Here is a 15,972-nt window from a genome sequence, read left to right on the forward strand (position 1 = left end):
TGCTGCTTTGGGTAATTTTCCCTTCCGTTGTAGTCACGGTTTGCTTCCTCGATCCGGAGTGTAGGATTCACGCATGCGGGGGGGTGGACATGAGGAGGTATGCACATGCGGAGGTGTGGACATGCGCCTACCCGGTTTAGCAAACTGGTCACCTTTTCTTCAAAGCGCACAGCTTTTTTCACCCCGGCGAGGCAGCGCGCCGCATCAAGCGGTTTAGCCCATCGGTTTAGTGCAGCGGTTTAGTGCAGCGGTTTAGTGCAGCGGTTTAGCCCATCCGTTTAGTCCATCGGTTTAGCCCAGCAGCGTTTCTTCCCATTTGGGTTCTCTTCACCATAGGGATCGCAAAAGGGCTCTATTGCGTAGAGTGGGCGTGTGACAAGTTGTGACCTCCCCCCCCCGTTTATACTTTGCACCATGGAGGACGCACGGGTGGCGGTGCAGAGGGCCAAGGCACTGGGCAGGACTCCCTTAGCGGCGCGCACCAAAAGCACCTACGAAAGCGTAATCGGGTGTGTGAAGGAAAACAAAAGTGACAAAAAAAAAATCCGATATTCGCTATTCCTAAAGGCGTATGAAAATGCAGAGCTCCTTCAAATGGAAAGACAAGACAAGCAGGAAAAATTTAAGTTGAACGGAAGGGACGAGTGGGGCGGGTGGAACGAACGGGGCGGGTGGAATGAACGGGGAGAGTGGAACGGATGGGGAGAGTGGAACGAATGGGGCGAGTGGAACGAATGGAGCGAGTGCAACACGCGCATCGATATGAAGGGCGCCAAAGAGAAGCAGAGACTGAAGCTGCTGAACATGCTCAAAAATTATCAAATAAAGTACAAGGCATGCTCCAACTTGAAGTCGTTATGTGATTACACAATATATTTCGAAAAGCCATCCCCTGGGAAGGTCATGAAAGACCGTGCATGTGAAGCTCTTTTAGACGATCCACACCGAGATAACTTCTTCTACGACCTTGTAAGCATCGGCGTGTCCTACAATGATATTATTCTCATGTCAAGTATCTTCCAAAAAATAGAACATCTGAAGAATTGCAATCTGTACATGTTGCCATGGATTCATAGGAAACTCAACGCGTTTCATAACTTCGATATGACCACTTTTCTCATCCATTGTGTTGCATACTCTCTGTCTACTTTCCCTTGTTCATTAGGGTTATTTCTTCACTACAGAACATTGGCTATTATTTTTCCTCTCTTTTTTACATACATGATTTTATCCCTTCCTTTTTTGTTACAAGAAATAAACTGTGGTCGGTTCGTTTTGGATGGTTGCATATCTTTCTTTGTCTCCTTCGATTACTACCACGTGCCCATAGGGATCATTCTCATCATTTCGTACGTCCTCTCCATTATCAACTGTGTCGACATTATATGTTTGCAAGTTATTTATTTTTCCTTTTACCTGACCCCAAATAATCCCTGGGTTTACCGGAACGTCGACACAAAAATATGCTCCAAGTTTAACGGAAGTCGTAGCATTTGTGACTTCGCTCGCAACATCTGCTACTACAACGAGGCCACTGGCGTGTGCGAGCTCAACCGGATTAAGTTGGTGCGTGTGGGGGGTCGCCGACGCGCAGCGGAGAGAAGCGCCAAGCGGAGAGAAGTTGCTTGAAGTTGCTCGAAGCGGCTCGCAGTTGCTTGAAGCCGCGTGAAACTGATTCTATCTGCTTCGATCAGCTTCTAACCGCTACTAACTACTTCTCACCGCTTCTAATCACTTCTAACCACTTCCAACCACTTCCAACCACTTCTAATCACTTCTAACCCATTATAACCGCTTCTAACCCATTATAACCGCTTCTTCATCACCCCCCCCTCCAGGGCACCAAAATCTACGACACGCTGCTGAGCAAGTACGCAGAACCCAAGAGCGAGAAGTTTGCACCCACCACTGTGCTCCTCTCCTTCCTCCTCCTCATCCTTTACAACTCCTTCTCCAAGTACAAGACTTCGCACAAATTTCTGAAGATTCATCTATCCATCCTGATACTGGTGTTCGCTGCTTTCATAATTACGATGCGTGATTTCACACTGCTGGAGTTTCTCCTCGTCGATTTCACCTGGGACAGAGTGAGGGGAGTGCTCCTTGATCACGAGGTCTGGATTGCCTGCATGATGCACTGCACTATCAGCATGTCATTGCACTCAGGCATGTACTTCTACACCTCCAAGGGGCTCAGGTTGGTTTGCAGAAGACGTGCCGGAAAGAAGGGCCCCCGAGCGAGTCCCCTTCGCGTCACGTCTCTGTGCCGCTTCAGGTCACTTCTGTGTACCGCTTCACTCCACCTCTCCTCTTTTCCGATTCTCCCCTGTGCCGCTCCCCCCCCGCAGGCTCGGCATCAACGTCGTCAGGTGCACCTACCTCATCGTGCTGTGTTGCTTCCTCCTGGATATGCTTCTATTGGTTACCTTTTCTAACATCATCGGAATGCACATAAAAGACATAGCGAAGAGCTACTCCTACCTAGTCAAGCTGATAAAAAGAAACGTTTTCTACATTCTAGTGCCCGTGGGGAACAACTACTACTCCAAATTCTCCTTCTTCCTGGGGATCAACATATCGATAGTTTTCTTAACATTCATGCTGCTAGCCGCATCGAAGAGGATAGAGATTCTGTTTCTCTCATTTGACGACATATATTTCTTCAAGCCAAAGAACACATGGTTCGATGTGAGGTGGGTCTTCCTTCTTCTACTTTACTACTTGTACAGCTCCCTTGACATTACATTCCTTGACCTTTTCTTCACAGAGATGTCTCAAGTTATTACTCTCTTGATTTTATTCTACATTAACTTTAATTTTTTCTGGATTCGTGGATTCAAAAAGACGATGAAAAAATTCGGCAAGTGTCCTCTTTTCTGCCAAGTTATTCTGACTGCATTAAATCAGTTTTTTTTTTTCTATTTTGAAATTATTTTTCGTCTTCCCAACCGAGTCACTCTCTACTTGCTGCGACAAGCTCTTAATATATGTATCATTCCCCTCGTCTCGGTGCTTCTATCGCGGGGCGGCGGCGTACGGCAAATTATGGTGAGTCAGCCACTAAGCGGACTGGCGCCTTGGGTCTGCAAGTCAGTTGATCTACCCCTGTCCATTCGTTTCCCACTCGCTTCCCACTCGCTTCCCACTCGCTTCCCATTCGCTCCCTTTTAACTCCCCTTTCACCCCCTACCCCCCGCAGACGGACGCCTACGAACTCGCCACCAACTGCAGCGACAAGTCCAAGAACATCCAGCTGGAGTTCAGCCAGACATCCAAGAGCTCCAAGTGGTTCAATCTCTACATTGTCCTTTTCTGCAAATACTTCGGAATTGACTTAGTGTTTATGTGCTTTGTGCATGTGGGAAGTAGCATTTTTTCCATAAAAGAAAATTTTTTTAAAAAGAAAACGTCCACTTGGAAACGGATCCCTACCTCCTCTTTTTTCTTCTCTTCCTCTGCTACGTCTACATTGCCTACATCAATGTCCCCCTGCTGCAGATCATTAAGAGGAAAAAAATTTTCCGAGTTAACAATTTTAACGTGCTCGACTACCCCATATGCTTTCAGGAGAACAAGCGGCCTCGGCGGGGCCTCCTCTTTGAGGAGTTTAAGGGCGAGTGAGGCGCGCAACAAGGGGGGGGGGAGCCTCCAAAAATCAGCTTCATAGCGGCGGTGCGGACGCCCCTCCCGCTAGAAGACTCCCCTTTTTAAGTTAATTCAATTCAATTCAATTTTTTTTTATTTATTTATTTACTTACTTACTCACTATTTTTTTTTTTTATTTATTTCCCTTTTTGTTCACACAAACGTAACGAGCGGGGGCACAAAAATTAAAGACGCGAAAAAAAAAAAAAAAAAAAAACAACTTTGGGTGTAACGCAGATGGAGGCGCACAACGGGGGGAGCACTGACATGACGGGGGCACCTCCCAAAAGGTACCGCCTCCCCCCTGTGGGAGTGCCTCTACAAAATGGCAAATCTGTCCATTATCTTTCGAAGAAGAGGCCTGTCGGGATGTCCCCCCTGACTGCGAGAGTCACCTGTATAATGCGGAGAATTTCCGAGGGTGGTTCTCCCCTCCCCAACTCCAACCGGAAGGATATCCTCCTCCTGCTGAGCAGCGTGAACCAAATTGTTTCGGTAAAAAGGGTTCATTTGGTGCATGCCTTCTTCCTGTTTATTTTTCATCCCATCGACGTCGTAAAAGTTATTTTCATTCCTCATGGCGTACGTGTTCTTGTCCACGTATCTGGTGTTCTTCCTCTCAACCCTTCCCCCCATGCCACTTCTGCCATCCATGCCGCCGCTTCCCCCCATGCTACTTCGACTGGGGAACTCCCCTTTATGGGTTCCCACTTGGGACACATTTCGGGGCTTCTCCCCCTGGGATACATTTCGGGGCCTCTCCCCCTGGGATACATTTCGGGGCCTCTCCCCCTGGGACACACTACCTCTTCTCTGCTGCGCTTGGTCAAAATTGCCTGACCTGTTCATATGGTTTAGATCCATATAGGTTGGCTTTTCCTCATCTCTCCCATAGTAGTAGGCACCGCTCCTCAGGGGCGAGTTGGCAAAGCTGCCTCCTCTGCTACTCTGCTTCGTACCACCCCCACTAATGACGCTCTTCGCTCCACTATTATTCATTATTATCACATTAACTGAACTTGAATCTTTTTGCAGCGAAGAGACATACTTGTGTGCATCTTCGTTTTTTAAAATTGCTGTGTAGTTACTATTGAGGTAAACATTTTTGTTGCTCCTTTTCTGAGCGTCTACAGTGCTTATTGGGTAGTAGCTCATGTTTTCCATTTGGGGGGTGTATTCACACATCGCTCCCTGAGGTTCGTGGGTTCCTATCAGCGGCTCGTGACTTCCTATCCGCGGCTCGTGACTTCCTATCCGCTGTTCGCGGCCTCCTATCCGTGACTCGTTCATTTGTCCATCCTCATAAAAAGCAGAACCGCCATTCGCTGCATTCCTGGTGGGCGTCACCACTTGGCAGCCTTCTGGGGGGGGGACACGTGGTGCTGATCTCCACGCCTGGGGGGGATGCCCCGCGAAGGAGCCACCCAAGTCAACACCGATGGAGGCACCCCCCACACATGCCTCCACACTCCCGTCGTGCAACCTAGTCGCTGTGCCCCCCGCGAGCGCTTTCCGCTGGTACGGCTCCCCCATGGAGATAACTCCATCTCCCGCCACTCTGTTGTCACCCGCGCAGGGGATACTCTCCTGGGAAGTCTCCTTCGAGCTGTTCACAAAGGCAGCGTACCGACTCGTGTAATCCGCTTCACTCCGTGACAACTCATTATTATCTCCCTTAGTAGAGTAGAACAAACTCTCCTTTTCGTTTTCCCTTTTGTGAAGCTCCTCCTCCAGCACTTGATTAATCTCCAATCTGATTCGAGCAAAATCTCTCAACGAATTGGGACACAGAGAATTTTTCAGAATGTCATTTCTTAACTTTGCTGCTAAGTCGCAATCAAATCCACACTCTCCTAAGTCCTTTTTATCGACATTTTCTTTCGCCATGAAACAGTTGTATGCTCTCTCTAGTTTGATCATTTTGGAAAGAATGTCTAATCTCTCTCTCTTCACTTTGTTGATTCCTCTCGTGCGAACTGCTTTGTATCCTTCGATGATTGATTCCATTATTTCTTTGTCCACTGCCTTCGCCAACATGGTTCGCAGTTCTTCCTGTGTAGAGCCGATGATCAAGAGGTATGAAATGTCGGATGCGCAAAAAAAAAAAGGGGGTGTTGCACCCCACAGGACATGCACAAATACACACGTTCGTATTTATGCGTGTGTGTTCTTCGCTTGCCTTAATTTTTTGTGCGAATAGCTCGTCGTCCCGCTCGAGCTCCTTCAGCTGGTTCAGGTACGCTGCGGGGGGGGTGATGGTGGGCAGAATGAAGTGGGCATAGTGCACCCAGTGAGCAGATTAGACCGAGTGGGCATAGTGCACCCAGTGAGCAGGGTGAACACAGATGTGCCCCTCTCGGGGGGACATGCACTGGCGCAAGTGAGGTAGGCACCTTGCTGCTGCTCTATGTACGGCTTCAACTTGACGAAAAATTCGTCCACGAAGGAAATTGTTTTTTTAAAGCTCTGATTCCACAGGGTCTGCGGCTTGAAGGTGCACTCTTTCTCCTCTTCCTCCTGCTTTCTGTGGTGAGGACAAAGGGGGACACACAATGAATGGGGTTATCTCCGAAACGTAGTAATGAAGTGCAACGGAGATGAGAAGCAAGGGGGGCGGGGAGGGGACCATTTCAAGCAAAGGACGCAACTACAGTGTAGGATTGTCCTCTGGCCGATGCACCAACTTGGGGTTTCCCCCCTTCCTGCTCTGTTCTTTTCTTTTCTGTTCTGTTCTGTTCTGTTCTTTTCTTTTCTGTCCTGTCGTGTCCTTTTTTTTTTTTTTTTTTGTGTCCCCTTGGAAGGGTCTCCCTTACTGCTTCTCCAGAGAGGCCTTCAGCTGCTTGTTCATTTCTTCCTTAATTGCCTTTTGCTGTATGAGCTGCGGAGGGGGGGGGGGAATAGTCATGGGTGGAGTTTCCAAGGGTGGATCAAGCACTCCCCATATTAACATTCCCCTCAGCAGCGATTTTTATATCGAGGAACGAGGTGGGGAACACAGTGGAAGGTACACAACCTTATGGGGTGATAACAACTTAATGCGGAATTGAACTCGCTTTGGTAATTTTTTCTGGCCTTACGTTTCTCCATTTTTTGCCCCAGAGGATGTCTTGCTTCTTTTTCCTTTTAAAGGGGAGAAGTGGTCAAGAAGTGGTCGAGAAGTGGTGATGAAGAGGACATGAAGCGGTCATGAAGTGGACATGAAGCGGTCATGAAGTGGACATGAAACTGACATGAAGCGGCCACAACGAGTTATTTTAAAATGAGAAGAGGAGTATAATTCACAGAGGTTGTCCACGCCGCTGATTTGCAGCGCCTTTCGTGCATCTTTTTGATTATCACTTTAGAGAGTTCATTTTGATGTGCCGTGGGAGGGGATTACGAGGGGGTATCCTTTCTTCGGCCTTTTCCAATTTTATTTTCTAATTCTTGCTGTGGCTCCGTTTACGATGGGCGAAGCGGCAGGTAGGGATCTGACGAAGGAGGCGCTTGAGGTTGCCTGTCTTTTTTAACTTTTTTTTTGGGGGGGGTTCTTCCTTTTTTAACTTTTTTTTTGGGGGGTTCTTCCTTTTTTAACTTTTTTTTTGGGGGGGTTCTTCCTTTTTTAACTTTTTTTTTGGGGGGTTCTTCCTGTCTTTTTTCAGTTTGGAGCGAGAATGCTGCGCAAGCGGTCGGGGGAACTCCGCTGGGAGTTCAAAATGGGCAACGGTTCGGGGCGAAACAGGAAATTACGCACAAGGCGTGTGGGCAAATGGGGCGGCGCAATGTGCGTGCAATCACACAGACGGGGGAAGATCTCCCTGCGCGGCGAATTCGCACAAACAAGTGTGGGTGGGGGCAGGCGCACTCAAGTATCACAAAACAGTTTGAAAAACGAGGACGCGGAAAGGCGGTTCCGCTTTGTACGTTTCTACTCAGAAGATGCGTCTCACTTTTCTACGCGTGAGATTTACAAACAAACACCCCTCACGTTGCGCGCACCGGACAACGTAGGTCGAAATGGTTTTTTTCATGTACGGTGTACACGTTTCTACATGCTAGGGGGCGTCTTCCTTTTTATTTTGCCAATTTTTTTTTTTTATTTTGAGCAGAAATGTGAGTTCTGCGTTTTTGTTTGGCGTGAAAGGGGCGGCAAACTTAGACGGACAAATTTAGACAGACAAATTTAGAGGAACAAATGAGGGCAAAATTTTGGACGGACAAATTTAGAAGAACAAAATTGGGGGGACAATTCTGGACGGACAAATTTAGAAGAACAAATTTGGGGGGACAATTCTGGACGGAATTTTTTTGTTGCGTCCCCTTTGAAAAAGAGAAAAGGTGAAGCCACGTGGCACAGCACGGCACGTGGCGTTCAGTCCCGTTGCGTGGGTGAGCGCAGGGGCCTCGTTCGTGACCCGCCTCCGCAATTTTGCCCGCTGGTCATTTCGCCCCTTCGCCGATTATTAACCCTTTCCGTCCCCCCTCAGGCATTGCAGAAAAGAATAAAACAAAAGTAAAACAAAAAGAAAGCAAAAAGAAAGCAAAAAAAAATAAAACGAAAACAAGGCAAAACAAGGCAAAACAAAGCGAAACAAAGCGAAACAAAGCGAAACGAAGCAAAATAAAGCAAGATAAAGCGAAACAAAAATTAAAAACTCCCTCCGCGGTACAACATACGAACTTCTTCCATCAAACGGGGGTACCTACTTGTAGACATGAACATGCTTATGTAGATAGGGAAACAAAATTCCACGCTCCATACTTGTGTGCATAATTATGCACAGTTAGGGTAAATAATTTCAAAATGAAAAGTTCCCAAAGGGGTGTGTTTTTATCACCTTGCTGTGGTTTTAACTTTTCAAAATATTAATGCCTGTACAGGTTTTTTTTTTTTGTGCAGAATGGCAAGGTAAAAGTGTGCACATATTTTTTTTCTTCACCATTTTTTTGTCCAAGTTGCACACACCGTAACTTCTACACTGTTTTAACTTTTGTTCTGACTTAGTTTAGCTACTCTTTTAACTTCCCACTGCAGAGTTTCCACATTTTTGCGGTAGCAACAGGAAAGGAAAACTGCCAAATTGATGCATAATGCTTTATGCAGCATGGATGTGTGAATGTGTGCGTTCCAAAATGTTCGTACTTTTATTCTTCCTTCGTTGGTATTTCAGCTTCGAGCTAAAATACAACGCTGGAGAATTCGTTTTTGCCTGAACAGGTCAGCTTTTTTTTTTTTTTTTAATTCCCACTTCCTACAACTGCAATGTTTGTAAAAATGACTCACACGTTTAAGAAGCGTACACACCTTAGTGTGTGCAGGGGTTTGTCTTCCCCCCTGTGGCAGGATGCGGGTGGAAAGACAACCCCACTTTGGTAACCTTTCTTACACTTTTCTGTGTCAGGCTTTTATCATGTTGTGTTGTTTTTCTGAGTAGGACAACCCCACTTTTACTACTGCTACGATGGGCATGAAAAAAAAAAGGTGCGTCAAAATGGTAACACGCAAATGTGCATAAGGGGGGGATTAGGAAAAAAAAAAAAGTACCATAAGTAACCATGCTGTTACGAGTCCTACACCTACACATCACAATTTTTACATTTTTTCTCTTAATGGTGAACTTTCTTTTTTAAAATTAGCGGTATGTATCACCACGCTGGGAGTACCCCCCGCTGCACACAGTTATAGGAACCTTTTCGATTAGGGACGAATTGTCTTGGTTTTAAAAGGGGTTTTTATACCCGTCTTACTACGCCTATGGGGGAAGGTAAATTTTTTTCAATTTTACTACACATGTACATCGACGTGTTTGTGTAGTTGGAACTTAAAAAAAAAAAAAAAAAAAAAAGAAGAAGAAGCCTTCGCAAGGTGGCAGCGCGGTGAGGTGGCCAAACGGAGCAAAACCGCAGAAGGAGCAACCGCACTGCAAAATGACAAAAAAAGAGGAGCATACGTCGGTGGCACGTACACAACGGAGTAAACGATTGCAGCAGAGGGGTGAGCTGCTTTTCCGTATGAGACAACTTGGGAAGGGGCGTTCGAACGAGGGTCATTTCTGCATTAACTTCCCCCCCCTGCTTCTACGCTGTCACTTCCAGTTGAGGGCCCACTCGTGCAGCTTGTCCACCACGACGGGGAAGAGCGTCTTGACGGAGGCGTTGATGACACTCAAGAAGTAAACCTCCGCAGCCTCGTCGTTTAAATCCAGTCTGAACTTTTCCTGAACCTTGAGCACGCACAACTCGGGGCTCATTCTCATGTCCTTCAATCCAGACTCGCACATGCAGTCCAGCAGGCTAATGATTAACTTGGAGTGATAGCGCAGGTACTTATACGCCAGACAGCACTTCTTCAAAAACTGTTCATAGCCTACACTATGAGCTCCACCCATGGCCTCGATCATTTCTTTGCATAATTTCATGGGGGGAGAAAACGGCTTGGGGTCTTCTCCAAATATGTACCCAAAGTCAATGTGGAAAAAACAACCATCTCGTGAAACCATGAGGTTATCTAAATGTCGATCTCCTATGCCAAGTAAGTAAGTGATGACACTATATCCTGCACAGCTGGAGATGAAATTTTCCAAAATGGTGACATCAAATCCGAGGGGAGACTTGGGATCGGTACCCATCTCCATGAAGTATTGTCTAATTTCTCCTTTATAATTCTTTTTAATAGAAGATATAGATTCTGCATAGTTCACAAACTCGATAAATCCATCATCTGTGGAGAGGGCAAGCACTTTGTAAAGAGTTAACTTCAAATCTAGTCCATACCGTTTCCATATGTTATCAATGATGCATATTATTTGTATGACCAGCTGGTCTTGTCTCAAATCATCTCCTGCTTTGTAAATATATTTCTTAATGGAGAGTTCGTATATTTCGTTGTATTTTTTTACGCGCTGTTTACTGTGTGGGTTACCTTCCGACTCGTGGTGGATCACCACTCCTACGTTTGGAGGGGGAGCGGCCTTTGGGGGGTGAGCGGCCATTGGGGGGGGAGCGGCGTTTGGGGGGGGAGCGGCCTTTAGGGAGTCTGCGCCTGGTGGGTGAGCGGCGTTTGTGGAGTCTGCGCCTGGGGGGTGAGCGGCCTTTGGGGAGTCTGCACCTGGGGACCCGGAAATTGGAGACCCTCCACTTTGCGACTCTGCGTTTGAAGAGTCTGCGCTTTGGAGGTCTGCACCGTCACGAGGGACCCATCTTTGCATCCCCACTTTCTCCACCTTCCTGCCATTATAAAAAATGTTCCTCCCTTCCCACTTCACTTTTCTGTAGTGACGCTCAAAATCAGATGCACAGTCGAAGGAGCTATAAAGAGATTTTAAAAACTTCGAGTTGAACGAATGGTACATGGAATAATTTTTTTTTTTACATTTTTTTTCAAATATTTTTGATCATTAATTATCAAATTGTGGAAATGCTCATGTGCCAATTTAATTTTTTTTCTGACCAGGCAAGCTATTACAATTGGGTACAGAGACGATCGCAACACGTATGACTGTTCAGGTAGGAAACTCAAAAATTCGATGTCTGGATCAATGGGTAGAATTAACGGAGCTCTGATTCTTTTTATCTTCTGCTTCCTTACGAGACTTATCGAGTCATCCAGGATGTCGATGTTGTTATCCTCATCGCTGTACGTCGCGCTCAGGAAGAAATCGAAGTTTTCATTTAGCTGTAGGAGGTTGGAGAAAAAGGAAGTATCTCTGTTTCTCTCGATAGGGGCCCCCTTGGAGTCGTCTATGTAGTTGACAGTTTTGCTGTCCTCCGTGCTGATCTCCGAGGTTGCCCTGTGGGAGGCGGACAGAGTCCCCTGAGAGGTGTGCGCACCCCGGGGTTCGTACTGAAAGCAGTAGGCGTCTGCCCCCGGGTCCGCGCGGATGCTCAGCTCTCCGTTTAGGTAGTACACGGAGTTGCGCACGTCGCTCTGGTGGTGCACTGAGTCGGCGTCGTCGTCAGGGGTGGCGTGGTCAGGGGTGGCGGCGTCTGGGGCGTCTTTCTGGCCCACGTGTTCCGCCGCAAGGTCGTCTGCCCCTGCCTTTGCCTCTGCCCCTGCCCCTGCCTCCGCTTCCACTTCTCCCGAGGCAGCTCCCTGGCGCGCCCCCCGGGGAGAGACAAAGTCGTAGACCTCGTTGTCCGACACGAAAATGTTATTCTTTATGAAGTCTTTAATGACAACGCATCCGTAATTCTGGCGATAGCAAAATAGGAACTGCCTCAACTTCTTCGTTTTGTTATGAATCCGTTCAGATTTCCTTTTCGCAATTTTAGTAAGATAAAGTAACTGGTTCCTAAATCTATTCTGATTTTTCAAAATCGATAAAATTCTTCTCTTTTTTCTCAAATTGGATGTCATTAACTTGGTAATAAATAGCTTATGAATATGAATAAACAGATTCCCTTTGCATTCATCCTTTGTCTCACTTAACAAAAACCAGTGGAGAAAAATGGAAAGCTTCTTCGAAGTGATGCATTTATTAATTAAGGTGTTCATAAATAGATCATCAATTGGTTCATGATTGAAAATTCGGAGACTCTGAACTAGTTGGAATAGATACAATTTCAGCTGATCTTTTTTCGCCTGACCAATTATTTGCATTAGATACTTCTTAATTACTGTTCGTTGTAAATGGCTATTTAATAACTCAAGGCAGTTTTCCAAAGATGGTTTAGACCAACAGTTTAGCAACTCAGTTGCTTCATCCTTCTCTTTTTGATTATCCCAATTGACATTTTTGAGGAATTTCCCCAAAACTCCTTCTCTGTTTACTAGCTGAAAGCGGAATTTCCAGAGGCACTTTTTCTCTTCTTCATTTAGCTTAATCACTGGGGTGTTCAGAATTGTGTTTATTGTTTTTATTTCTTGCATGGCTGGAGATGCATCTACTGTGTTATGCAATCCTCCTTCTCCTTTATGGAGAGAGAAATCAAATGGGTAATCATCGTATCTGCTTCTGTTCGCTAGGTGGATGTTTTGGCTGATTCGACTTGCGTACCTGTTCATATGGTCGAATATATCATTTCGCTTTTTTTCCTTCTCCGGGGTTTTTCCCTCCATTGCTTCCACATCCACGGTTTGGTTTTCTCCCCCCCGGTGTGCTTCTCCCCCCTGGTGTGCTTCCTCCCCCTGGAGCGCTTCTCCCCCCCGGTGTGCTTCCTCCCCCTGGAGCGCTTCTCCCCCCCGGTGTGCTTCTCCCCCCTGGAGAGGCCGCTTCACCCTTTTCAGGAAGGCCCGCACGACCGAACTGGTTCCCCCCCCCGGCGCGCCATCCACCTCGCCCACATAGTCGAAGGAGTTGAAAAACCAGCTACTTCGGTAATCGAGGTCATCACGATTGCGGGAGTCATAGCCATTATGGGAGTCATCACGATTACGGGAGTCATCACGATTACGGGAGTCATCTCGATTAACGGGGCCATCTCGATTAACGGGGTCACCTCTATTAACGGGGTGGCAACTGGTCGGGCAAGACTCCCCCCGGTCGCTTCCCTGCCGATCGCTTCCCTGCCGAACGCTTCCCTGCCGATCGCTTCCCTGATGGCCATTTCCCTGCTGATCACTTCCCTGCCGATGGCTTCCCCGCCGATCGCTTCCCCCCCTCTTGTCGCCATAGTACACGCAACGTTTGTTAAAAAAAAAAGTGAAAAAAAAGGAACCCGGCGATGTGCCTCTCCTCCTTTGCCTTCCACTGGCCGTACATTTCTGATATTCGTCTCAGAGATGCCGCCACGCGGCTCCGCTTCGGCACGGTCTCCTCAAGGAGCTGACCAGGCTGACCAGGCTGGCCACCCTCATGACGTGTCCTTCCCCCTGCGCAAAACAATTCCCCTTCGTACTGGCGCACCTTCCTCCGCAATCGTTTTACCTGACTGGTCATAATTTTTTTTTTTTCTCCCCAAGGTTGGTCACACGAAAGGCAACACAGCTGTTTTGCTTTCGTTGTTGTTGCTGTATTGGGGTATCCCCCCAGGGGAGGCCTCCGCAATGTCCCCCTTTAACGTTTTCTTCTGTCACTTTGGAGTGGTCCCCCGCTTGGTAGGTTCTCCTCCCCACACGGACGTAATTCTCCACTGGGACGCCCCATCCAAAAAAAAGCTTCCTCACAGAACGTACGTAACGTTCGATACGACTGCACCGTTTCATCGATTGGTAGAAGGTGTCACTTCCATGGCGGCGGGGAGGGTTTCCTCCTCTTATGGGGCATACCAAATGGTCGTGTCGTTTGGCACTACACGGGGGGGTGGTACTACCTACCAGTGTGTCGTCTGGGTCACCCATCCCATCAGCCTCGTACACACATTTACAAACACCTCGCTGTTTTTTCTCCTCTCTTAAGGAGAGCATACTATGATGACTGCCCCTTTCTTCTGAGGAGGCTCCACGTGGAACATTTTCTGAACTTCCTCCTGTACTGGGGAACCCACCACTCACCTGCCCTCTTCTGTGAGCACTTCCCCTTCGAGAGCGACTGTACAAACACAACAAATCGCGATAAACGCAATTTTCTTGCAAAAAGGAAACGATCCCCTGGTAGGATGTACCCCTCCTATAACTGTTATCATCCATGTGAGCAATTTTATTCCTCAATGCAGAGGTAATAACATCCTCCACTTTTTCCTTCCTCCTGAGATGATACAGCTTTTTAATTTGAAGTCCCTGTTTAATGACACCACTGGGGGAAAACACTCTGCAGTAGGTGTAAAATTTCTGCTCTTTTTTTTTCCTATGTTGGATGAGAAAAAATAAGTAGCTGTTTGGACTCAGCTGGGAATGCCTAATAGGGTAATTCAGGGTTCGATTAATTGTGTGTAGATTCCTTCGTATCGATTTGGCTTTTCTGTTTCTGGGCATCGTTGTGAAGTGTTTCTCCTCCGAGGAGTCATCAGAGTGGTCATCATGGCTAATGTCACACTTAGCGGTGGTACCTGTGGGGGGGTCTCCTCCACTGGACGGATTATTACCCCCCAAGGGATTTTCACAGAATTGGTCGCCTTCCCCTGCCTCTCTCCTCGCTGCCTCTCTCTTCCCTGCCTCTCTCTTCCCTGCCTCTCTCCTCCCTGCCGCGGAACTGTCCCTGTCGGGCGTACATAACATATGCGCCAGATCCTCGGCGATTCTTTCATCATAATTTTTCCACTCGTCCTTTTTCACTCCTGTGGATTTCCTGAAGTCCTTCCCCAAATGGCTCACACCTTTGTTACTAAGCTGCCTAGCACGGTGGCTTTCCCTCCTGCCGAAGCCTCCACAGGTGACACTGACCGGGTGGCTATAAAACTCCTTGTCTATAAGAAGATAGCAAATGGCTTCAAATTCGTCACTCTGGATTTTTTCCTCGTGCGCATACTTCCCATTTCGCGGTTTTGTCCTTCTATTGCGACTCGACTTGGAGTCTACACCGCTCACACCGCACACACCGCTCACACCGCTTACACCACTCACACCGCTCACACCGCTCACGCCGCTTACACCACTCACACCGCTTATACCGCTTGTTAAACCTGCCCGTACTTTGGCGGTAGGTCCTTTCGACTGCATGGGGGGCACTCTCCTTTTTGAGTCCCCCCTTCCTGAGTGAACTCTTTCCTTGCCATCCGCTGGCATGCTCAGGTGCTTCTTTTTCCTCTTCCTCTGGAGGTACTTGAATTTTTCCAGCCTCTTCATTTTGCGCAGCAACGCCGTTTTGTCCCCCCCCTTCGGGCCACTCGCCCTGTTAGCGCAGTCAGCGCAGTTAGCGTGGTTAGCTTGGTTAGCCTGGTTATCCTGGTTAGCCTGGTTATCCTGGTTAGCTTGGTTACCTTGGTTAGCGGTGTTCGCGGCGCTGTCGTTGGCTTCTTCCCCCGGGGGGGAGGAGGCAGCCTCCCCGGGGGCGACGGCGCGGTCCTTCTGCCTATGACGACGCCGCCTCCTCCCTTGGACATCACTCCCATGACCACCTTTAAAAACCGTGAAGAGACTTAGCCTTACGGAGAAATAATCTCTGACGTCTTTTATGTTCGCACTGTTCATCTTGCGTTGCTGAAGAGTTAGCGGCTTCGTATTTTCTCCTCACTCTCAAACCCATACAAATGTATGTACCCTTTTGGTTACTGCTCACCTTTCCTTGGGGCTTCCCTCCAACTGGGTTTTTTTTTTCTTTTTTTCTCAGTAAGGGCTTACGGAGAGGAAGAGGGAAAAAAAAGGCCTCTTTCTCATTTTACAGAATGTGGGTAGCGGGAGGCGGGACGGGTTTTCTCCCTTTTGGGTTTTCTCCCCCTTTGACTTCTCTCCCCTTTGACTTCTCTACGCTACGTTGGCTCTTTCATCCCCGCGGAGCTTCCCCTTCGTTGGGTGTAGTCGCAGGGGTAGTC

General features: G+C 47.6%; 3 protein-coding genes across 3 annotated transcripts; 1 reads left to right on the plus strand and 2 right to left on the minus strand.

The window, feature by feature from the left end:
- Positions 1-414: 414 nt before the first annotated feature.
- On the plus strand, positions 415-3,621 carry PCYB_102620 (hypothetical protein; the record flags this gene model as incomplete). The annotated part of the gene is made up of 4 exons (XM_004222811.1): positions 415-1,566; positions 1,839-2,197; positions 2,349-3,009; positions 3,499-3,621. The coding sequence occupies 4 exons, from the start codon at positions 415-417 to the stop codon at positions 3,619-3,621; spliced, it is 2,295 nt and encodes a 764-aa protein (XP_004222859.1).
- Positions 3,622-3,963: 342 nt separating this feature from the next.
- Positions 3,964-6,998, minus strand: PCYB_102630 (hypothetical protein; the record flags this gene model as incomplete). The annotated part of the gene is made up of 6 exons (XM_004222812.1): positions 3,964-5,697; positions 5,792-5,886; positions 6,039-6,169; positions 6,459-6,523; positions 6,723-6,765; positions 6,985-6,998. The coding sequence occupies 6 exons, from the start codon at positions 6,996-6,998 to the stop codon at positions 3,964-3,966; spliced, it is 2,082 nt and encodes a 693-aa protein (XP_004222860.1).
- Positions 6,999-9,710: 2,712 nt separating this feature from the next.
- PCYB_102640 (phosphatidylinositol 3-kinase) lies at positions 9,711-15,631 on the minus strand (the record flags this gene model as incomplete). Its single annotated transcript, XM_004222813.1, has 5 exons — positions 14,057-15,631; positions 13,785-13,853; positions 10,997-12,682; positions 10,839-10,952; positions 9,711-10,595 (listed from the first exon to the last, which is right to left on the minus strand). The coding sequence occupies exons 3-5, from the start codon at positions 12,680-12,682 to the stop codon at positions 9,711-9,713; spliced, it is 2,685 nt and encodes an 894-aa protein (XP_004222861.1). The 5' UTR covers positions 13,785-13,853; positions 14,057-15,631.
- Between the last annotated feature and the right edge of the window lie 341 nt (positions 15,632-15,972).

Source organism: Plasmodium cynomolgi, chromosome 10, assembly GCF_000321355.1.
Source record: "Plasmodium cynomolgi strain B DNA, chromosome 10, whole genome shotgun sequence".
NCBI classification, from domain to species: Eukaryota; Apicomplexa; class Aconoidasida; order Haemosporida; family Plasmodiidae; genus Plasmodium; species Plasmodium cynomolgi.